The sequence below is a fragment of the Chiloscyllium plagiosum genome, chromosome 25 (assembly GCF_004010195.1).
Source record: "Chiloscyllium plagiosum isolate BGI_BamShark_2017 chromosome 25, ASM401019v2, whole genome shotgun sequence".
Classification (NCBI taxonomy): Eukaryota; Metazoa; Chordata; class Chondrichthyes; order Orectolobiformes; family Hemiscylliidae; genus Chiloscyllium; species Chiloscyllium plagiosum.
The window spans coordinates 3424818-3450209 of NC_057734.1; the positions used below are offsets into that span (position 1 = coordinate 3424818).

The window sequence follows — 25392 nt, forward strand, 5'->3', positions numbered from 1 at the left end:
TTCTCTGCTTTCTCCCTGCCTGTCTTGCTTGTTTTCTCAACTGTACCAATCTTTGATAGAACTTTCTTCAGTATCTCTCTGGGTCTCCTCCCCAGTTTAAATCCTCCTGAGCAACTCTAGCAAAACTCCCTGCCAGCATATTGGTCCCCTTTCAATCCATCCTCCTTGTACAGGTCACTTCTACCCCAGAAGCGATTCAATTGATGCTTTGAGTAATCAATGAATCCCTCCAGAACAGATTCTGGTCTAGATTCTCTTGCAGCAGTTTAAACTGAAATCAAATTCAAAGAAGCAGAAAGTGGTTGAATTATTCAAGTAGTGATGTGGCTTGACGTGGGGAAAGTCGGTATACAGAACCATAAAATTCCAGCAATAATATGACACCATATTGAGAGAAGTTCTTTTTAACACATGCTAACAGAGCACGTTTCTAACAAAAACTATAAAATACCACTGAATCTGGAAATTGTGGTCTAGATTATGCTACCCTTTCCTAAGCGCACTCTCCCAAATCTATACGGTTTTGCAGTGCTCCTAGCCCCAGCACATCTGCCAAACTCTATACCTGCTTTTGTTACTGCTGCTGCAGCAACACTCCTACGGCTAGCACAACACTCTGCAGTGCATTTACAGTGTAGGTCCTCCAAAGCTGCTATAGTTTGGGAGCACATAGTCATGGCTATGATATTGCTACACTCAACTGAGAAGTACCATATCTCTCCAATCATTGGTTGTGGATAATGGGATTTTTGGGAGTAAAACATCACATACTTTGGTTGTATTCAGTTTTCTTTTGGGTATTTTATCTGACAGTCTTAATACAAAGTTGAACGAATGCATGTTTTATTATTTCTAATGTATCTCTCCTGGTGTCATTTCACTGAGTGTAATTTTTAAAAAAATCTTGAATTACCAAGCAGCGCAGTTTTTATTCGTGGGATAAGGGCATTTGCTGGCTAGACCAGCATTTTTTGCCCATTCTTGAAGGCAGTCAAGAGTCAGCCACATTGCTGTGGGTCAGGATTTGCATGTAGGCCAGACCAGGGAAGGATGGCAGATTCCCTAAAGGACATTAGTGAACCTGATGAGTTTTTCCAGCAATTGACAATGGTTTCATGATCATTATTAGACTCTTAAATTTCAGATTTGTATTGAATTTAAATTCCACCATCTGCTGTGGTGGCATTCAAACCAGAGTCCCCAAAATGTTACGTGGACCTTGATTTAACAGCAATAATACCACTGATTGAATCATCAGTACCATTTAACTTCTGCTGACTGAGCCAAGATTTGTTATCTGACATGTTGCTAATTCTAGGACTTCCACTAGCATTTCATGTGGGAAAAATTCCACATTTTTTAGATTTAGCGATGTATAAATGAAGTGAAAATATTAAAAAAATTTCTAGAATACTACAAAAAAGCAGGGAGTGAGCGGTTTCTGGACATAACAGCAAAGAAATGCTAGGTCCTGAACAGTCAGTTTTACAGTGCAGAAAGATGTCTTTCAGCCCATCAAGTCTGGAAAGCTCATTCAGCACACATCCACTGTACTCATTTTTCAGATCTTGTAGCCTCTTATGCTATGGTGCTGCAAGAGATTGGCTAAATACTTTTGATCCCTGCGTCAAATACCCTTTCAGACAGGGAATTCCAGGTACCCACCATCCTGTCGGTGAAAACCTCTTCCTTAAATTCCCTCTGAACCTCCTTTCCTTTACTTTTAAATCTGTGTGCTTCTGGTTTTTAACTCCTCCAGTAACTAAAGAGAGAGGTTTCTTATCCATGCCCCTCAAAGTGTCATCCCATCCCCCACTGCTCACCCCCAAATCCGCACCTTCTCTCTTCTACCTAGTGCTTCATGTTCACCAGGACTGATGCCTGAGCTGTCTTTCCAATAGTATGGGAGATAGAACAGTACAAACTGTGGCCTAAGTGACATCTTACACAGCTCCATTGTAACATTCCTATTCTTGTGTTCAGTGCCACAATTAAACAAAATCAAGTATCTCCTATACCTTTTTAACCACTTTATTCATGTTGTGTTGCCTTCGAGGATCTATGGATATGCTCCCCAAGATTCTTTTTGATTCTCTGTACTTCCCATAATCCTATCATTCGTTGTGTACTCCCTTGCCTTGTTAGTCTTGCCAAAATGCACCATCTCTCACTTTTCAGGATAGAACTCCATTTGTCAGCTTTCTGCCGATTTGACCAACCCATCTACATTGTCCTGTAGTCAAAGGCTACACTATTTACCATGCCACTTACTGATCAAACCCCCTAAATTCATATCTAGATCATTCAGGTACATTCCAAACAGCAAAGGACCCAGCACATAACCCTCTTGTAAGGCACTTGATGTAGACTTCCAGTTACAAAACAACCTTTACCTACTATCCTCTGTTTCCTACCCTCAAGCTGATCTTTAATCCACTTTGCTAGAAAGACCATTTCCTTGTTTATGTTCCAAGTCCCACACAGGTCCACTCTCCCACTCTGCTTCACAGTGATGCGGACCTTTTGCACACCCCACCCAGTCTGCTTCTCTGATTATCACTGCTACACACACCTCCCTAGTGTGCTGTAGAGTACAATTAAACATGTTCGTGTTCACCATCAAAAAGTAGACTAGATTGGTACAGCATTCCAAATTGCATGGCTTACAATTCTGGCAATTCTTTGCAAAAATTAAGTCACAAAATATTCTAGCTGTATATCCTATGAGTCAACTCCACTGTCAGGGACTTCCATAATTGTGCAGGGTAGATGTAAATATGATTTTTAACAGGCTTTTCTATTTTCTTAATATTCAATTTGTTGCAGGCAAACTATCAATGAAAAGCAGGGACACCAACCAAAGAAATTTAAATCCCCATTTACTTGTATAGAGACAGCCTATTTTTGGACAATAACACAACTTGCATTTGTATAGAACCTGTTGTGTCCACAGTCAATTAAGTACTTTTGAGTAGTCTTTTTGAATTTTGACAAACACAGCCAACTTGCATGTATCAAACTCTCAATCAGTAATGAGATCCTTTCCAGACATTTTTCTCAGTGGTATTTACCAAGCAACAAGTATTGGCTGCCAGGGTTCACTCCTTGCTGTTTTTTTGAAATAGTATTTTTTAACCTCTGCCCAGAGAGGAGAAGTGCCTTGGTTTAATGTTCTCTAAATGTACAATGGTCTGATGTTGAACTCCAAATGTCCAGCATAGCAGTGCCCTCCTAGATTATATGGTCTGTCCTGGGACTGGGTGCGTGCATACAAAGTGTCTTTTTTTATCCTGGATGGTATATTATTGTTGTGTAAGAGACCATGCATAATGCAAGGTCACAACATGAAATGTTAACTATTTTTCTTCTCTTTGTAGAAGCTGTCTGACCTGGGTATTTCCAGCTTTTTGTTTTTATTTCCAGCATCTGTCGTATTTTGCTTTTTGATTCATGTATTTTTTTGTATAGCTTTCTGGGCCAGGCCAAACTGGGATTTATCAAAGCAGAATAGTTACCTGCATCATAGAAAAATTGATCACACAGAAACTGTAAGAATTTTGTTGAGCAGGAACATCAAAGTGGGGATCTACCTAGTACCTCCCATAATGCTAATAGTACCTGACTATACCAGGTGTTACTACCCTTGGGAAGTCACTCTTGACTGAAAAAGAGGCTAATTGAAAGAAGCATGTGATGTGATTAGCAGGTGCCAGACTATCTGGATTTAGCTATTATTCCATTAACCAAAAGGACTGCAGGAAACTGGAGCAGTGGTACTATTTGTGGTTACTAAAGTTACAGATGCACAACGTTTTTGTCCTCCATTCCTAGTCTATCTAGGTTGGTCAATGATGTGTGAAACAAGACACCATTTTTCAGTTCTGATGTGAAGCTTATGCAATCTTATGCCATTGTATCGGGCGTAAATTGTGCTCAAATTTCCCATAGTTCAATATTCTTATCTATTCATGATGCTCAATCTCTTGGAAGCAATTACTTCTCATCACCTTTCACCTGGCAATGCTTCCTTCTGTTTATTAGTGTTGTGCTGCTGTGAGTAGTGGTGCTTGAGAAGAGTGCAGACCGATCTTTAAGTAGTTCTATTGGGTGTGGTTTCAACACTGCAGGCACAAATATTAACAGTGCCGTTTGAGGGATATTTTCCATGGCAACTCACTAAGTGTGCTGGGTCTATATTCCTGTCTTTTAAATGAGAATTATTATAGAAATTATTGCATGGAAGTAGATAATCTGGTCCTTTTCTACATATATTCCCATGTTTAAAGCATAGCAAGAAATGCACCATTCCTGATGAAGGTCTTGCGCGCAAAACGTTAATTCTCCTGCTCCTCGGATGCTGCCTGACCTGCTATACTTTTCCAGCACAACACTCTCGACTGATCTCCAGTATCTGCAGTCCTCACTTTCCCCATGTTTAAAGCATAGTGATATGTCCTAGGCCCTCTGATCTTATATCTAATTGCCTATCCTTATACATAGGCAGAAATAGGCATGTTCATTGTGTTTGTGGTGTTCAGTACTATTTGCAAACGCCTCAGATAATGAGCAGTCAGTGTACACCAGCATTAAGGTCTGGGCAACATTCCAATAATGATGGCAAGAAATGTGCAAACTGGCATCTTCCCCTGATGTTCAACAGCATTGCTGTTATTGAATTCCCCAACTATCAACCTCCTGGACCTACCTAACTGGACTGGGAATTCTGCAGCATGCATTTCACTATCTGACTGCCAAAACATTATCACCTTTTCGTTGCCTTTGAGAAAGTGGTGTTGCACGCCTCCTTTGAGCAACTGCAGTTTATTTGGTATAGATACACCAATAATGCCATTAGGAAGCAATGTTTGACCATTTTGATCATTTGCAAAACACATTTAAGAGTGAAATATTTTCCACTTGTCTGGTGGGTATATATAGAACATAGGGCCTGTACTGTGCTGTAATGCTCTTCGGCCTTTGATGTTGCGCCGACTTGTGAAACCAATCTGAAGTCCATCTATCCTACACTATTCCATTCTTGTTGATATGCCTATCCAGTGGCCATTTAAATACCCTTAAAGTTGGCGAGTCTACAACAGTTGCATCTCCAGGAAGCTTGACACTATCCAGCAGAATGAGGTCTGTTTGATCAGCATCCTATTTATGCCTTTAAGTGTTCCTTACCTCCATCACCACTGTAGCAGCAGTGTGTACCGTTTTATAAGTTGGACTGCAGCACTCTGAAGCACTAAGCTGAGTGTATCTTTGAAATCTGTGATGCAACATTTTGTGCAGAGAAATTTTCTTGGTAATGTTTCAGTAAAAACTTTGAAACAAAGTTAACATATATGCAACTCAACTGATTTGTTCAGTATTTTTCATAAAGTGTGGAAAACCTCTTTGCACAAATTTACAATGTTATTATTTTGGAATTGAGATCCATTTGTGTGAAGTTTGTAATCCAAACCGGTCTCTTGTTTTATGTGAGATTTTCTTGAAGGTGATGCGGAGAGCCTGTTCATCTAGAAGTAAGGGTCATTGTTTCAAAATATGGGGTTGGCCAGTTAGCATTTGAGAAATGTTGCCACTTTGTCATTCTTTGATCTAGAGGATTATGTGATTCAGGTTGATAAAACTTTTGGACACACTTTTAAGGACTCTGAATATATCGAGACTGGGAAAGTAGGGTTGAAGTGGAAGATCTTATTGAATGAAGGAGCAGGCTGGCTGGGGCTGTATGCCTCACCAGCTTGCAAAGCTTTTATCTTCTCTTTATTGGTAAAACATTCTGTCTCCATAATTTGGAGTGATTGAATTTGAATTTGTCTGGCTTATTGGGTTCATCCTTTGCTGTGCTACAACCGCATTACTTTGTGTATGTTATGTTTAATTCATAGATTGTGGAGTTGTTTTAGTTCACTGGGTATAAAAGATAAATTAAAACCACTGCAGATGCTGTAAATCAAACAAAACTAGAAATTGCAGGAAAAGCCCAGCAGATCTGGCAGCAGCTGTGGAAAGAAATCGGAGTTAATGTTTTGGGTCAAGTGACCCTTTCTCAGAACTCCGTTAACTCTGCTTTCTCTCCTCAGCTGCTGCTTGACCTGCTGAGCTTTTCCAGCAATCTCTATTTTTGTTATAGGAAGTAATTATCTGGAACGTGTCCAGATTGGAATATTGGTGTACTTCTAGCATGCATCAACACACAGCTGTATTTTTTTTTAAAAGTGACAAATTAGTTTTAAGTTAATCCCTTAAGTTTTCTTTCACTTCAAGAATTTCCTCATCCTCTACATGGCATGGAGTCCACAACAAAGAAGGTGGGAAAGAATTTTTCTTCCAGAATTATCCAATCCTTGGAAAAGTTTTTTTGTCATACTGCAGTAATATAAATGATTTGGGACAACTGTCAGTTTCTAGAGTGTTCACATTTTAACCTTTTGTGTTAGAAATTGTTCTACCTGGGAATATGTTGACAATAAGGGCTATCGACATTTTACATACACTGTGCAATGTTTCTTCATGCAGTAACACCTATGTTAGATCATGTAATTTAGATCTGTTTATAAAAGCTAGGTGTTTATTAAGATTATGATGTCTAAAGTGTTATTTCTGTGGTTGTGCTAAACATACTAAAATACTTTCCCCCTGTTTTAGGATAACCCTCCATATGACAAAGGAGCTTTCAGGATTGAAATAAGCTTTCCATCAGAATATCCTTTCAAACCACCTAAAATTACTTTCAAGACAAAGATCTATCACCCCAACATTGATGAGAAAGGACAAGTTTGTCTCCCAGTCATTAGTGCTGAAAACTGGAAACCAGCAACCAAAGCTGACCAAGGTGAGTGTTCTAGTCCATAAGACAAAAGAGTGGAAGTAAGGCCATTCGGCCCATCGAGTCCACTCAGCCATTTAATCATGGCTGATGTGCATTTCAACTCCACTTACCCGCATTCTCCCCGTAACCCTTAATTCCTTGTGACATCAAGAATTTATCAATCTCTGCCTTGAAGACATTTAGCATCCTGGCCTCCACTGCACTCCGCGGCAATGAATTCCACAGGCCCACCACTCTCTGGCTGAAGAAGTGTCTCCGCGTTTCTGTTCTGAATTGACCTCTTCTAATTTTAAGGCTGTGCCCACGGGTCCTAGTCTCCCCGCCGAACAGAAGCAATTTCTTAGCATCCACCCTTTCCAAGCCATGTAATATCTTGTAAGTTTCTATTAGATCTCCCCTTAACCTTCTAAACTCCAATGAATACAATCCCAGAATCCTCAGCCGTTCCTCATATGTTAGACCTACCATTTCAGGGATGATCCGTGTGAATCTCCGCTGGACACGCTCCAGTGCCAGTATGTCCTTCCTGAGGTGTGGGGACCAAAACTGGACACTGTACTCCAAATGGGGCCTAACCAGAGCTTTATAAAGTCTCAGTAGCACATCGCTGCTTTTATATTCCAACCTTCTTGAGATAAATGACAACATTGCATTCGCTTTCTTAATCACGGATTCAACCTGCATGTTTACCTTGAGAATCCTCGACTAGCACTTCCAGATCCCTTTGTACTTTAGCTTTATGAATTTTCTCACCGTTTAGAAAGTAGTCCATGCTTGTATTCTTTTTGCCAAAGTGCAAGACCTCGCATTTGCTCACATTGAACTTCATCAGCCATTTCCTGGACCACTCTCCCAAACTGTCTAGATCCTTCTGCAGCCTCCCCACTTCCTCAGTACTACCTGCCTGTCCACCTATCTTCGTAACATCGGCAAACTTCGCTAGAATGCCACCAGTCCCTTCATCCAGATCATTAATATACAATGTGAACAGCTGCGGCCCTAACACTGAACCTAGTGGGACACCGCTTGTCACCGGCTGCTATTTCGAAAAAGAACCTCTTATCCCAACTCTCTGCCTTCTGTCAGATAGCCAATCCTCAATCCATGCCAGTAGCTCACCTCGAACACCATGGGCCCTCATCTTACTCAGCAGCCTCCCGTGTGGCACCTTATCAAAGGCCTTTTGGAAGTCGAGATAGACCACATCCACTGGGTTTCCCTGGTCTAACCTATTTGTCACCTCTTCAAAGAATTCTAACAGGTTTGTCAGGCATGACCTCCCCTTACTAAATCCATGTTGACTTGTTCTAATCCGACCCTGCTCTTCCAAGAATTTAGAAACCTCATCCTTAACAATGGATTCTAGAATTTTACCAACAACCGCGGTTAGGCTAATTGGCCTATAATTTTCCATCTTTTATCTTGATCCTTTCTTGAACAATGGGGTTACAACAGCGGTCTTCCAATCATCCGGGACTTACCTTGACTCCAGTGACTTTTGAAAGATCTCAACCAACGCCTCCACTATTTCCTCAGCCACCTCCCTCAGAACTCTAGGATGTAGCCCATTGGGGCCAGGAGATTTGTCAATTTTAAGACCTTTTAGCTTTTCTAGCACACTCTCTTTTGTAATGGCAACCATACTCAACTCAGCCCCCTGACTCCCTTTAATTGTTGGGATATTACTCATGTCTTCCACTGTGAAGACTGACGCAAAGTACTTATTAAGTTCTCCAGCTATTTCCTTATCTCCCATCACTAGCCTTCCAGCATTAGTTTGAAGTGGCCCAATGTCTACTTTTGCCTGTTGTTTGTTTCTTGTATATTGAAATAAACTTTTACTATCATTTCTAATATTACTGGCTAGCCTACCTTCATATTTGATCCTCTCCTTCCTTATTTCTTTGTTATCCTCTTTTTTTTTTTGTAGCTTTCCCAATCTTCTGATTTCCCAGTGCTCTTGGCCACTTTATAGGATCTCTCTTTTTCTTTGATACATTTCCTGACTTCCTTTGTCAGCCATGGCTGTCTAATCCCTCCCCGGATAATCTTTCTTTTCTTGGGGATGAACCTCTGTACAGTGTCCTCAATTATACTCACAAACCCCTGCCATTTTTGCTCTATTGTCTTTCCTGCTAGGCTCTGCTTCCAGTTGATTTTCATCAGTTCCTCTTTCATGCCCTCATAATTACCTTTATTTAACTGTAACACCATTACATCCAATTTTGCCTTCTCTTTCAAATTGCAGACTGAACTCTACCATATTATGATCGCTGCTTCCTAAGTGTTCCCTTACTTTAAGATCTTTTATAAAGTCTGGTTTATTACATAGCACTAGGTCCAAAATAGCCTGCTCCCTTATGGGCTCCATGGCAAGCTGTTCCAAAAAGCCATCTTGTAAGCATTCCATGAATTCCCTTTCTTTGGATCCACTGGCAACATTATTTACCCAGTCCACCTGCATATTGAAGTCCCCATGATCACCGTGACCTTGCCTTTCTGACATGCCTTTTCTATTTCCTGGTACATGTTGTGCCCCTGGTCCCTACCACTGTTAGGAGGTCTGTACATAACTCCCATGATGGTTTTTTGCCTTTGTGGTTCCTCCATTCCACCCACACAGACACCACATCATCCGACCCTATGTCATTCAGTGCCATAGATTTAATTTTGTTCTTAACTAACAAGGCCACCCCACCCCCTCTGCCCACCTCCCTGTCTTTTCGATAAGTTGTAAATCCTTGGATATTTAACTGCCAGTCATGAACCCCCTGCAACCACATCATAATCATTCACGATCTGTGCCGTTAGTTCATCTACTTTGTTACGAATGGTATGAGCATTCAGGTAAAGTACCTTTCTTATCATGAGAGATATTGGAAGTCATAAGATGTCCTAAGTTATCCTTCCTTTTTGTTGCATTCCTAATCTGCCTCAAGGTTAAATCCACCTGCATACATGCTATCCTCCTGCTTATCTTCCCATTTAACTCCATACTCCCTGTCGCTTTCACTTTCCCTTCTCTTCCCCCGCCCCCCCCCCCCCCCCCAACCTCAGAAGTTTAAAGTCCTATTGACCACCCTATTTATCCTTTTCGCTAGAACATCGGTACCAGATCAGTTCAGGTGGAGACCGTCCCAATGGTACAGATGCCAAAACTGATGCCAATGCCCCATGAAATGGAATCTCTTTCCCACACCAATCCCTTAGCCACGTGTTTACTTCCCTAATTTTCTTATCCCTATGCCAATTGGCACATGGCTCGGGCAGTAATCCAGAGATTATGACCCTTGAGGACCTGTACTTCAATTTCCTTCCTCGTGCTTGATAATTCCCAAACAGGTCCTCCACCCTAGCTTTGCCTATGTTGTTAGTCCCAACATGGACCACAACAACTGGATCCTCCCCCTCCCGCTCCAATATCCTTTCACCCTGGCACCGGGCAGGCAACACACCATGCGAGACTCCCGATCCAGCTTGCATAGGATACTATCTGTTCCCCTAATTATAGAATCCCCAATAACAACTACTTGTCTTTTTGCTCCCCCCTCTTGAATGGCCTTCTGCACCATGGTGCTGTGGTCAGCTGGCATATCCTGTCCAGAGCCCTTTTTCTCATCCGTATAGGGAGCAAGAATCTCATTAGACAAGGTCAAGGGCTGAGGCTCCTGCACTCCTGAACTCAGGTTCCCCCTACCTGCCTTACTTACAGTCACACTCTGATGTCCCTGATCACTAACTGAATGTGAATTACTTAATCTCCCAGGTGTGACTGCCTCCTGAAACAAAGCGTCCAAGTAACTCTTTCTCCCCCCCCAGATGTGCTGCAGTGTTTGAAGCTCAGATTCCAGATCATCAACTCTGAGCCGGAGTTCTTCCAGCAACCAACACTTGCTGCAGATGTGGTCACTGCCATTCACAATGGGATCAGCCAGCTCCCACATCATACAGCTACAGCACATCACCTGCCCAGCCATCTTTGCTTAGTTAATTACTTTATTACTTTGTATAGGTTTGAGTTAAAATACTTTGATTCCCCTCTGCTATAGTCTTTTTCTAAAAACCAATTAATAGATAAACCATAAAAAGTAAATTTTTAACCATTCACCGATAAAGAAATAGAAAATCCTTACCTTAACAAACCAGAGTCCTATTTTTGGTTGGGTGTGGGGGGAGACACAACACGTGTAGTGTCTCAGGTTCAGCCACTGCCCAGATATATTACCGGCAGTCCCCTGGTCGTCATTCCCACTCTTCCTACTTATTAACTAGGTTAGAGGAGGAGGGCAGGTGGGATACGCTACAGTAGTAGAGTCTCGGGTTTAGCCGCCTTGCTGATATATATGGTCACTGCTTTCCTTCCTGGTTGCCCCTCCGGTCCACGTCACTTCCTCTGCTGCTCCCGCTCCTGCTCCGCTGCTGCTCGCACTTAAAAATCTACATTCAGGACCTTCGTCTCAGTATCAACTATCAATTCTATCATATGATGATCACTATTGCCCAAGGGCCTTCACACAGCAAGATTGCCAATTATTGCTTTCTCATTACACAATGCTCAGTCTAAGATGGTCTGTCCTCTAACTGGTTCCTCAATGCATTTACCCAGAAAACCAACTCTCTCACTCCAGGATATCTAATCTACATTAAAGTAATCCACAATTACAGCTGTACCTTTTATTGCTTGCAGGTCTAATTTCATGTTTAATGCCTTCCCCAACGTTACCACTACAGTTTAGTGGTCCATATACAATACCCCCTATTGTCTTCTGCCCTTTGGTGCTTCTAAACTCAATGAATTCAGATTCTATTTCACCAGAGGTAATATTCTCCCTCACTATTGTGTTAAGCTCCTCTTTAACAAGCAGTACTACCAAACCTCCTCCAGTCTTTTTCTATTCTTCCTAAAAAAACTGAATACTTCTGGGTGATCCCTGGTCACCCTGCAGCCATATCACCATAATCCCACTAGACTGTATTCATTTATATCTATTCCTGTGACTAATTTATTCACTTCATTGCAAATGCTCTATGCATTAAGACAGAGTCTTAATTGTTGCTTTAATCTTTTTCGTCCTGGTCATATTATTTTACACTACGGTTTGAATGTTTGCACGAGTTTTCTTCTTTTTGATACCCCTTTTGTTTTTGCCCTCGTTTCCTTCTCTGTCTTCCTGCATAGGTTCCCAACTTTTGACTCTTTGCTCATAATATAGTTTCCCCCCACCATACCAGGAATCGTCCTGTTGAACATTATCTGATTGGACTCTTGAGTCATAAGCGTGGAAACACACACCCTTCAGTTCAGTTCATTCACGTGGATCAAATATCTCCATTTAATCTAGTCCCATTTGCCAGCATTTGGCCAATGTCCATCTAAACCTTTCCTGTTCATATACCCATCCAGATGTCTTTTAAATGTTGCAATTGTACCCACCTCCACCATTTTCTCTAGCCGTTTGTTCCATACAGACACCACATTCTGTGAAAAAGTTACACCTCAGGTACTACTAAAATCTTTCCCCTTTTATCTTAAACGTATGTTCTCTGGTCTTGGACTGCCCCACCCTAGGAAAAAGACTGGATGTTCACCTTATACATGCCCCTCGTGATTTTATAAACTTCTGTAAGGTCGCCCTTTTGGTCTCTGATAGTCCATCGGAAAAAATCTCCAGCCTGTCCTGATCATGCAAACCCTCCAGTACCAGCAACATCATTGTAAATCTTTTCCGCACCTTTCAAGTTTAACAGCATCTTTCCTATAGAAGGATATATAGAATTGTACTCTATATTTTAAAAGTGGTCTTTTAAAAGAGGGATACAATAAAAAGAAAAAAAACTAAAAGCTCTATAACTGCATAAGCTTCACATTGAGAATACCCTCTGTTGTGTTGTATGACACTGTCACTGTGCTAAGTGGGACAGATTTCAAACTGATCTAGCAACTCAAGACTGAGCATCCATGAGGGGCTGTGGGCCATCAACAGCAGTAGAATCATACTGTAAAACAATTTGCAACCTCATAGCCTGGTATATCACCCATTGAACCATTACAAACAAGCCAGAGGATCGATCCTAGTTCAGCCAGGCTAGAAAACAAGACCACAGGTATACTGCTTCAGATGTCTAAGGCTCTCGTCAAATTTCACATTTGGAATATTGTGAGCAGTTTTGGGCCCTTTATCTAAGGAAAGATGTGTTGATGTTGGAGGAGGTCCAGAAGGGGCTTACAAGAATGATCCTGAGGATGAAGGGCTTCTTGAAGTATAGAAGCATTAGGGAGGATCTGATTGAAATTTAAAGAATACAGAGAGGCCTGGATAGAGTGGACATGGGAGATAATGTTTCCACTGGTAGGAGAGACTAGGACATGGTGGCACAGCTTGAGGATGAAGGGACTGAACTGAGATAAGGAATCTCTACAGCCAGAGGGTGGTGACTCATTACTACAAAGGGCTGTGGAGATCAAGTCATTGAGAGTATTTAAAACAGAGATACTTAGGTTCTTGATTAGTAAGGGGGTCAAGGGTTATGGAGAAAGTGGGAGAATGGGTTGAGAAACACATCAGCCATGATCGAATGGTGACGCAGACTCGATGGGCTGCGGCCTGATTCTTACCCTGTATCCTGTGGTCTTCTGGCCAATGGAGAGTGCAGGAGGGCATGAGAGGAGCAGCACCAGGAGTGTCTAAAATCTGTCTACCTGCTGAAGCTACCAAACTTGAGTGCCAAGCAATGTAAGCAGCAAGTGATAGAGCTATGCGATCCCACAATTAATGGATCAAGTTCACGCTCACATCCAGTTCAGAATGGTGGTGGACAAGTAATGAACTCACTGGAAGAGGGGGGCTGCACAAATATTCCCATTCTCCATGATGAAAGAGCCCAGCAGATCAGTGCAAAAGAGAAGGCTGAAGCATTTGCAGCAATCTTCAGCTACAAATGTTGAATGGGTAATTGATCTCTCCTTCTTCCAGTAGTCCCCAGCAACACAGATGCCAATCTTCAACCAGTTTAATTCATTCCACGTGATATCAAGAAATGGTCAGAGGCAGTGGATACTGCAAAGGCTATGTACCCTGACAACAGTTATGAAGTCTTGTGATCCAGAATTTGCTGCTACCCTAGCCAAGCTGCTCTAGTATAGTTACAACACTGGCATCTACCTGATAAATTAGAAACTTGGCCCAGTATGTCCTGTCCACAAAAGGCTCGACAAATCCAATCTGACCAATTACCACCCAATCAGTCTACACTCGATTATCAGTAAAATGTTGGAAAGTGCTATCATCCAGCACCTAGTCAGCAATAACCTACTTCCTGATGCCATTTGGGTTCTGCCAGGGTCATTCAGCGCCTGAGCTCATTACAGCCTTGGCTCAAACATGAACAAAGATCTGAATTCCAGAGGCAAGATGAGAGTGACAGCCCTTGATATCATGGCCACTTTCGGCTGAGTTTGATATCGAGGAGCCCTAGCAAAATTAGAATCAGTGATTGTCAGGGGGCAAATTCTCTGTCGGCTGGGGTTGTACCTGATACATAGGAAGATCGTCGGAGGTCAGTCAGTTCAGCTGCAGGACATCTCTGCAGGAGTTCCTTAGGGTAGTATTCTAGTCCCAACCCTATTCAGCTGCTTCATAAATGACTTCCTCTTCATCATAAAGTCAGAAGTAGGGATAATGCTCACCATAATTCACGACTTTTTGGCTACTGAGGCAATCATTGTTTAAATGCAGCAAGATCCGATCAATATCTGGCCTTGAGCAGAAAAGTGAATAGAAATGTTCACGCTACACCAATACTAGGCAATGACCATCACCAATAAAAGACAATCTAATCACTGTTACTTGACATTCAATAGTGTTACCATCACCGAGTCTCCTACTTTCAACATCCTTAGAGTTACCATTGTCCAGAACTAGGCTCATCACATGAACACGAGCAGGTCAGTGGCTTGGAACACAAGGGATAACTCATTACCTGACTCCCCAGAGCATATCCACCATCTACAAGGCACAAGACGAGTGATGGAATGCTCCCTACTTGCCTGGATGAGTGCAGGTACAATAACACTGAGGAAGCTTGACACCATTCAGGACAAAGCAGCTCACTTGATTGGCATCGCGTCCACATGCGCTTGCAAACTCCACCACTGATGTTTAGTGACAGTGTGTTCTATCTACTTGATTTACTGCAGAAATTCACCGAATATCCATAGACAGCAGCTTTCAAAACAACGATAGTTTTCACTTAGGACAAGGGCAGCAGATACATCGGAACATTACCGCTTGCAAGTTCCCTCGAAGCCACTCACCATTCTGAGTTGGAAGTATATTACCGTTCTTTCATTGTCACTGGGTCAAAATCCTGGAATTGTGGGTCACCCCTCAGCACATAGACTATAGCGGTTCAATGTGGCAGCTCACTGTCACCTTCTCAAGGATGACTAGGCATGGGCAACAAATGCGAGCCAGTCAGTGACACACATGTCCCATGAATGGGGAGGGGTGGAAAGCCTGGATGAAGAGTTCTTCCAATGTTTTTGAGATATTTCTTAACGGCATGTTCTGGAACCGACAGATTGGGGTATTGTGTAATGAGACAATTAATTAGTGACCTCCATTAAGGTACCCAAAGTAGCAGTGACCACCATGTTCTTGAATTTTTAATTCAATTTGAGAAGGAGATTACTTGAGTGAAGACTATCTTTTCAAACCTAAATACGGGCAACTATCTAGACGTAAAGCTGAGTTAACTGAACAGCATGCCAGGCTAGGTGTTAGGTCTATCAGGAGACAGTGACAACATTTAAGGGGACGTTTCAGAATATAAATATGTGACTATATGTGGAAGATATGGAAATGATTGAAATGAACCAGTGCTCTGCTCCTGCCTTCATTATAGAGGATACAAAATCACTCCAGTAATAGCTGTAAATCAGGAATGGAAGAGGAATGTAGCAAAATTACAGTCAAATGTTACTAATCAAACTATGAAACTGCAGATCGACAAGTCTATGGTCCATGTGGATTTCATCCTCCTCTTGAGGTTGCCAATGAGGTAGTAGATGTATTTTTTTAAAAACATTCCTTTTTGTTCAAGAAATCTTACATTTGAGAGGCACTGCCAGGGTGGATAGAAAGCAGCTCTTCCCTTAGTGGAAGGGTCACGAGTAGAGGACATTTTTAAAAAATGCAAGGTGAGAGGTTTATAGGGGGTTTGAGAGAAGAATGTTCCACCCAGAGGGTGGTGGAATGCGCAGTCTGGGAGTGTAGATGGGGTGATTGACCTCAATCTTTAACAAGTATTTGGACGAGCACTTATATTCAAAACTATAGGACTAGTGAATTAGTCAGGTGAATTGGCCATGCTAAATTGCCTATAGTGTTAGGTAAGGGGTAAATGTAGGGGTATGGGTGGGTGGCGGGTCGGTGTTGACTTGTAAGGAAAAAAAAAAGTAAGAGTAATAAAAAGATGGGGTACTGGGCTAACGGTCGGATACTTGGTAGTGTGGATGAGCAGAGGGATCTTGGTGTCCATGTACACAAATCTTTGAAAGTTGCCACCCAGGTAAATAGTGCGGTGAAGAAGGCATATGCCGTACTGGCTTTTATTGGTATAGGAATTAAGTCCCGGAGTACTGAGGTCATGTTGCAGTTGTATAAGACTCTGGTGCAGCCGCATCTGGAGTATTGTGTGCAGTTTTGGTCGCCATACTATAGAAAGTATGTGGAGGCATTGGAACGGGTGCAGAGGAGGTTTACCAGAATGTTGCCTGGTATGGTAGGAAGATCGTATGAGGAAAAGCTGAGGCACTTGGGGCTGTTTTCATGGGAGAAAAGAAGGTTTAGGGGTGACTTGATAGAGGTGTACAAGATGATTAGGGGTTTAGATAGGGTCGACAGTGAGAATCTTTTTCCACGTATGGAGTCAGCTATTACAAGGGGGCATAGCTTTAAATTAAGGGGGGGTAGGTATAGGACAGATGTTAGGGGTAGGTTCTTTACTCAGCGAGTCGTGAGTTCATGGAATGCCCTGCCAGTAGCAGTGGTGGAATCTCCCTCATGGGCATTTAAGCGGGCATTGGATAGGCATATGGAGGATAGTGGGCTAGTGTAGGTTAGGTGGGCTTGGATCGGCGCAACATCGAGGGCTGAAGGGCCTGTACTGCGCTGTATTCTTCTATGTTCTATGTAGTGCAGGTGGTAGTGTACTTTGTGTTACAGACACAATGGGCTGAAGAGTCTCTTCTGTACTGTGATTCTGTTGACCATTTATTAAGATACCAATTCAAAGGTTATTATGGAAAATAAAAGCTCATGTAGGGGGTGATGTTTTAACATGGATTAAGATTGGCTGTTTAGCAGAACTAAAGGCTTAAACCAGCCTTTGTCTGAATGGCAGGATGTGACAAGTGGAGTCCAGCAAGAGTCTATGCTTACAATTTGGATGAGGGGAGCAAAGGTAGTTAAATTCATAGGCGACCCTAAGGAAGGAAGGGAAGTATTCTTAGAAAGTTACAAGGACGTTGCAGATGGATTGAATGAGTGGGTAAATGTCTGGCAATGATGTATAATGTGAGAGAATGTGAAATTGTTCACTTTAGCAGAAAAACTTTTAAAAGTACAGAGGAACCTCTATTAACCGAACGAGATGGGTGGGCAGTATTTCGTTGGGATAATTGAGTATTCGGTTAATTGATTCAGTACCACTCATCTGGGGATCAGAGTTTTCTATTCTGTCCTCTTTCCGTTCAGGAGACGAGGCAGCAACACACCGCGCAGGTTCCTGACGCCCATTCACCTCCATCTGCCCCGGCCGTCCCCCAACACCATCCAACACTGCCCTACTGTCTGCCCCAACCCCCATCCACCCCCACACCCGTCCCTCCCTAACTCCGTCCCACACCGCTGAACCCGTCTGCCCACGAACCCGTCTGCCCCCAAACCTGTTCAACACCGTTTCCCCCCCCCCCCCCCCCCCCCCACACGGAGATCAAGCAACCATGATGCTGCTGCCCTTGGGGGTGGGGGGGGGGGGGGGGGGTGAAGGGGAGGTGTGATTCTTCAAATAACGTGCACACGCAGCCATGCGCACAACGTTTTACTGCAATTTTTTAATAGGTTTCACGTTTGCCCTATACAGGACAATGTTGGAGATATTATCTGGGGAAGCGGGGTTGAGAGAGGTTGGGAGGTCAGTCATTTGGAAGTAGTGCCTGGGCTACAATCTGTGTCCAGGACTGTTCTCGACAGTGTTTCAGGAAGCAGAGTTCACTTTTAGTCATTGTAAACAAAAGGCGCATTATTTCTATCGGGACCTTGAGATCTTCTTCGGATAATTGATATTCTGATAATCAAGGTTCCGCTGAATTACTTAAACAGAGAAGGACTGCAGAATTTTGAGGTATTGAGGGATTCAGGTATTTGCGTGCATGATCCTAAAAAGTTACAGTGCAGGTACGAGCATGTATTCAAGAAGGCTAGTAGGGTGCAACCTTTATTACAGCTGTAACTGAACTTGCATCCACCACTTTACCTGGCAGTTCATTCCACATTGTACTCTGTAAAATAAAAAGTTGCACCTCGTACCTGTAAATTTTTCTCCTCAAAAATATGCCCATAAAGGCCTTTGTTATGCCTTACCTATGCCCTTCATGATTTCATAAGCTTCAATAAAGTTAAGCCTCAATCTCCTACGTTCCAGTGGAAAAATGTCCCAGTCTTTCCCAGACTATTTTTATATCTCAAACCCTCAATTCCTGGTAAATCTTTTCTGAACCCTCTCCAGTTTAATAATATCCTTCCTATGGCAGGATGACCAGAACTGTGCACAGACTCCAGGCGAGGCTTCACTAATGTCATTTACAACCTCACCATAATGTCCCAACTCCTAGACTCAAAGGTAATGAAGGCAAATGTGCTAAACACACTCTTGACCACCACCTTGTGATGTAAATTTCAAAGAGTTTGTACCTGAACCCATGGGGCTCTCTGTTCAATAACACTACCCAGGGTCCTACCATTCCTGTCCGTGTGTGTATTACCAAAATGCAATACCATGCATTCATCCAAATTAAATCCACCTGCCACTCCTCATCTCATTGACCCAGTTTATCAAGATCTCTTCATAATCTTAAATAACCTTCAATGTCCATTTATACAACTAAGTTTGGTGTCATTTGTAAACTTACTCACCATACCTCCTGTATTCTCATCCAAATCATTTATAGAAATAACATAAGTGGACCCAATACCGATCCTTGTGGAACACCACTGATCACAGGCCTCCAGTCTGATAAACTACTCTCTACCACCACCCTCTGTCTCCTACCATAAAGCCAATTTTGTACACAATTGGCAAGTTCAGCCTGAATCTCATGTGATCTAACTTTACTAATTAGTGTACCATGTGAAACTTTGTCAAAGGCTTTACAGAAGTCCAAATAAACAACGCCTAACACTCTGCCCTCAGTCTTTTTGGTTATTTAATTGGTTATTTCCTCTCTCAAAACCATGCTAACCATCCCTAATCAATCCTTGCCTCTCCAAATGCATGTAAATTCAAACTTTCAGAATCACCTCCAAAAACTTACCCACCACCAATGTCACATCAAATCTTCTGAAAACCTCTCCGTGGAGCTTGGCATAAAATAATTTTTTAGAGCAAATTGATTCCCTTTGAGAAACACCAAAATAGAATTGATTCAGAGTATGCAGTGACAAAAGTTTTTTTTTTGTTTTCAATGCTCTTCTATTCTGTAAACCTAACATTATGATCAATGGTCCATAAATGTTCACTTTCAAATTGCTTACCTGTTCCAAATCATTACCCTAGTATCAACATCTGACAGTGAAATTTGCAATAAAGCACTGGAAAATTGAGACATTTTGTTTTGGATTGGCAGAGGGTATCTATATTAAATATGTTGCTGTTGCACAAATCCTATTTTAGCGTGCAGTGAGACTTTGCTGTCTAGGCATCAGGATATTACTGACCTGGAGAGGAACAGAAGTGAGGAACCGTGATAATTCTAGATGTCGAGAATTGTAAGTTAGTAGTTGGTATTGTTGTTTTGGAAAAGAGACTTTGGAGGTTTTCAATATATTCAGGAGGGTTCACTCTTCATTAGCTGGGCAATTTAGAGTCATAAGAGATGTACAGCATGGAAACAGACCCATCGGTCCAACCCGTCCATGCTGATCAGATATCCCAACCCAATCTAGTCCTGCCTGTCAGCACCCGGCCCATATCCCTCCAAATCCTTCCTTCATATATCCATCCAAATGCCTCTTAAATGTTGCGATGTCAAGTTAAATACCAAGGAACAAATTGGAAATGGTCTTATCAAGCCGAAGAGAAAAGAACTTGTGTGCCCCATTTGATTTGGAGTTGAACTTGCCATTGTAAATCTACAAAGGTTCCCACTGCCACCTCTGTCTCAGTCTAATTTGATTTCTTGCCTAACCCTTCTGATGAAACAATCTTTCATGTCTTTTCTATCTATCAGATTTGACTATTACAAAGTTTTCTGGCCATTCACTACTCTTGATAATCATCGGCTCATCTGAAACTCTGGCCTTTTAATATTATAACTGATTTGAGGACACTTCCCTGGATCATTACCAAACAAAATGGACACTGTGAAGCACAAGTGATGTTAAAATGTATGAAACTTTCTAAAGCAAGAGAAAGAGCTGGAGTAGCTTGAGCAGGGAGTTGCAGACCCTTGAGCCGAGGTTGTTGAAGTCATGACCACCCAGAGTTGGATTGAATAAAAATGGGAATGTGTCAAAGGCTAGGATTGAAGGAATTGCAGAACTTTGAGGGTTTTAGGGCAGGAAGAGGTTAGAGATTGGAAGTATTGAAACAATGAGTGGTTTATAAATTAGCATGAGATGATTAAAGTCCTTGACAAGTTGGACAAAATTGAGGTCAGATTCTATCTCCAGACGTGCTTTATTTAATTTGGCAAATATATTTACAGTATATTATAGCTTTAAGCATGGACTTTGAGGCCATTCTTTGCAAATGTTGGTTCCTAAATATTTGTAAGATCAGTCTGAATTGGCAGCATTTAAATGTCAATAAAGTAGCAGCCCCCAGGGAGAATCTGGAATTGCATAAAAAGCAGAATTTTTAATCATTTAAAGTTTTCTATTTATTCATGGAATGTGACTGTCACAGACAAAACCAACATTTATTAATGATCTCAACCTGCCAGTATGGTGATGGTGAGCTGGTGCCTCCATCATGATAATAGAGCCTGGATGTTGTTTCAAGATATGCCTGCAAGTTGAAACACTATTGTAATTTTCAAATCCACAATATTTAATAGTTCTTAAACGCTAAACTTTGATTTTTATTTTGTTTTGATTTCAGTTATCCAGTCACTCATTGCACTTGTGAATGACCCACAGCCTGAGCATCCCCTAAGAGCTGACCTAGCTGAAGAATACTCTAAGGACCATAAAAAATTCTTAAAGAATGCTGAAGAGTTTACAAAGAAATATGGAGAAAAACGGCCAGTGGACTAAGACTTGTCTTGCTGCCTTTCTGATTGCAGATTCTGGGCAGTACATTTGAAACACACCATCCAGCAGGACTCTGATGAACACATACAAGTCTCACCTTTGGTGTTTACTTGTGGCTGTTACTAACTTTCTACAGTTTTCATATAATCAGAAGTGGTTTAGGTAATGACTGTTCAGATGGGATTAAAACTTTAAATAAGACAGTCTAGTTCTGCTTTCTAGTTTAAAAACACAAAATCACTGCTTTAATAAACAACTTTTCTCTCACAACTCCATGAGTTCCTTTAACAGATGGTATTCTACCCTTGAGCTCAACAAGTAGGTTGCATTTTTTTTTTGTCTTCAGCCTCCCCTTTTTTTTTCTCAGTTTTATAAAGTTATTTTTCAAACTGATGTCTTAGTGAAAACAGCAACATCTAGAAGGAGATTGAATATTGAAGCAATTTGTTTACTTTCTCTTAATGTTGCACTGTTTTGTGGGAAACCTGGTTGCAAATACACCTGGCCTGCAATGTGCTTAGAACATTGGAAGGGGAAAGATGCTCTGTTGCTGGAGAGAAAAAAGCAGCTTGTTCCCATGTAATTTAGCTTGTGTTACTATACATTGATGTTGACAAAATAGGAAGCCCATGGATTTGCATATGATTAAATGTTGCAAACGGGATTAATTTTCTAAAGTTTTTTTTCTAGTGTTCCTTCTTTACCTCTGAATGAAATGATTTGTTGAGGATACATGCTGATTACATTCTGTCAGGCTGTATGGTCCTAAATGCTCACCTTATTACATCACTCTTTACACACCTTGAGTTTCACACTCGTGCAAATTTTAAGTTAAATGCAACGCAAGGAAATTCAAAATGGGAATTGACTGCCACATTTTAAGTGCAACAAGTTTGTCTGGAGCTGTTTATGGGTTGGGTGGTCTGTTTTAATCGTAAAGGAATTCAAAATTAGCAATAGGAATTTAAGATTAATGAAGTGATTGCATGAACAGATCGATACACCTACATTCGTCTCCTGGCTACTGTTGAGAGCTTTGTGTTGTGATCGACATTTGTTCTTTCTCCACTTATGATTTATTTTACTAATTTAATTTAATGTGATTCAGAAACTCCCTGCACTCCTGTGGAATCGATCCTGCGCATTCTGCTTCTCTAGTTTAGATATAGTGGTTACTTCATAATAGCATTCATAGAAATGGTTGGATTTTTAAAAAATCTAGAATCCAGCTTGGCTAATTTATGGAAGAAGTTGAGCCACACCAACATGCTGCTTTTGTGCAAATTTGCATTGGCTAATCCAGCCTCTGAAAAGTGTTCACGTTTTGCTCATTCAGTGCAGAGCGAAAAAGAAGTAACTGACATCAGCGCTTTGTTACACGAGTAAAGATCTGAGATGTTTAATTTCAAGACACTGTCACACTTAAACATGATCAATCGCTTTTTAAATTAGGAATTGGAATTAGTTGAAGATGTCTGCTTGACAAATCTTTGACTAGTAAATTGACTACTGGCAAACTACTGGTGTAATGTCTAATTAGAGCAATGTTGTCCAAAGAAAGTCAAGTGCGAATTATCCTTTTTTTTCTTATCCCTATTTCCATGTTTTAATATAGGAAAGAAAATAAATTTAGAATGAAATTTGAGCATTAAAAGTATATGGAAGAATATTTGCACTGCTGAAATAAGAGTTGGTTGACGTTGGTCAAAATACAGATTCTGGGCTATGTTTTTAAGTGGATTATTAGCTCTGAAATTGTATCCTATTTTGACTCGTGTAAATTTTACCGCTGTTTAATCTACAGTACTATCTGTAAAACGGGAACAACTACCCTTTAAGCCTAAGTACCAATATCATTTTTTTAAGCAGTCAACATTAAATTTAGTCTGAATAAAGCTTAATTGTCTCAATTGGGTTTGTAAAGAAAATTGTGAATGATGCTGGATTTGACAAACTTCCAAGCATTTTGGGATTCAAATAAAACTTCATGCAGTGTATTACTGGACATCTGAGCACTTTCTCTCTTTTCTCATCTTTTCCCTACCCTGACCCGACAACTTTATTCAACCCTGTATCTTACAAGGAACAAATGCCATCAAGGTAATCCTGTTTAGATCTTGGTTTAAGCTGACCAAGTTCAACATAAAACAAGCAAGGCTGTATGCTTAGGATTGTCTCTAAAGTAAAAGGTTTGTGCAAAAACTTATCATGCGCTTCTGAACCAGATCAACTTGTCTCCTCCAAAACATTGTTTAATCCAGATTATGTGCATTGCCATCTACACGTGAAGTGGACAACTAACAAAAGAGCAAATTAGTAATTCCTATTAACTTTGAAGCATATTTAAAATGTTTTTGAAATGACGGGAATTAGTTTGAAATTTAACTTTCTCTGTTCTTCTGTAGATGAAATGAACAAGTCATGACCCATCTATTAAAATGACAAAATGCATACATTTTGGATGTTTTCTTTTTTGGATTTCTATTGAGCAACAATTTAGGAAATCAATTTATGCCAAGTGCAAACATGACTGGGATGATTTTGACAACATTCTCACTTTGAACCGGACTCAAACTTTGTATTAGGACATTGCTCAGTATCCAGGATCGCATTCTAGAAGACAGTTGAGGAACAAATAGTGGTATTACTATGCAGTATTAGAGCTGCTTTAGAAAGATTGGGGTAACACCTTTCAAACTTACGGATAATTCTCAAATCTGGCTGATATCACTTTAAATGAGCTTTCCCCACCAAATCTTTCTTGTAAAAAGAAATTGTTTTCAACTGTTGGGAACATACTACCGACATGTAAATCTCCATCTTCACAGAAATGTCTCCTGAGTCAGAAGAATGCTGCAACAAGGTAGTAACCAAACAATTTTAAAGAATATCCCTGCTTGAATCTTGATTTAAAACTGACTTTCTTCATTCAGTAACTGAAGTATAAATAGAGCCATAAATAATTGCTAAAACACAAATTAAGCCAACAAGTCATGACAATGTGGCAAGTATATCTTGTGGCTAAATTTTAACTGATTTTCAACATAATTTTAAAAATGCTAGTTCAATTTGCTTCCCATTTCAAATAGATTAGGTTTCTTTTTCATGTGAAAGCCTTCCACTAGTAACATTTCTGCCCTCTTTTTGTAAACTATGACTTGATTTGACTTTCACAATTGACAGGCCACCATTTCAATGAAGCACTGAATCTTATAGACCCAGGTCAATTTCTGGCTCATTGTGAGATAACCTCTCAGATGATTAATTGCAGGCCTCCATATCCCTCCATTAAAGAGGAGGCAACAAGTCCTGGCCATGATTTCTGACTAGCAACTCCTGCAGAAAATTGTGGTTATTTGGATGTTGAGTGAGAACCATAGCCTGTGGTGCCTTTGAAAATTATAATCCTTTGGTGAAACTGTCTGCATGTGACAAAATACCAAAGAGGTGAGAATATTTACAAACACAACGTTTATCTTGTTAAATTTCCAAAATGTTCTTTTTGTATATGTGGCTGATTAAAAGCCACAATTCGTAATAATGATTCTGTGGGTAGACTGCTTACCAATATTATTGCTAAATCTGTCGATACTACTTTAGCTTTTGTATAATGTTATATAACCTTGCACTATACATATAAAAGCAGCATTTTGAAATTCTCGAAAGTACTACTTTGCCACATGATTATCAAAGTACCAGATTTAGTTGCAGTATCTTACAGGGCCATTTGATAGTACCTTTAAAATTAACTAAATAATCATGCAAATTTGCATATCAAAGAAAAAGCAGATCTGAACTAAAAGCAGAGCATATTAAAGATTATTGTGTAACAATGGTGTATTCTCCTTTTTAAAATGACAATGAAATATGTTAGCATGCAAATTGGCAGCATTAGTAAAATTTGAATCGGTTAAAATGACCTATGATCTCCACGCTGAGCAGGACAGTGGATATTTTTTGGTACTTGGGCTGATACAAGTTTGCTTATTTTTGTTTGTAAGTATTACTTAAAATTTT

At 40.8% G+C, this 25392-nt stretch overlaps 1 protein-coding gene across 1 annotated transcript in view; it reads left to right on the top strand.

The window, feature by feature from the left end:
• LOC122562513 (ubiquitin-conjugating enzyme E2 L3) overlaps positions 1-23826 on the top strand; it is a 70303-nt gene extending 46477 nt beyond the window's left edge. Inside the window, exons 3-4 of the mRNA XM_043715374.1 lie at positions 6658-6844; positions 21224-23826. Of these exons, the coding sequence (XP_043571309.1) occupies positions 6658-6844; positions 21224-21378 (342 nt within the window). The 3' untranslated portion in view covers positions 21379-23826. The remainder of the gene's footprint in view (positions 1-6657; positions 6845-21223) is intronic.
• Positions 23827-25392: the final 1566 nt, after the last annotated feature.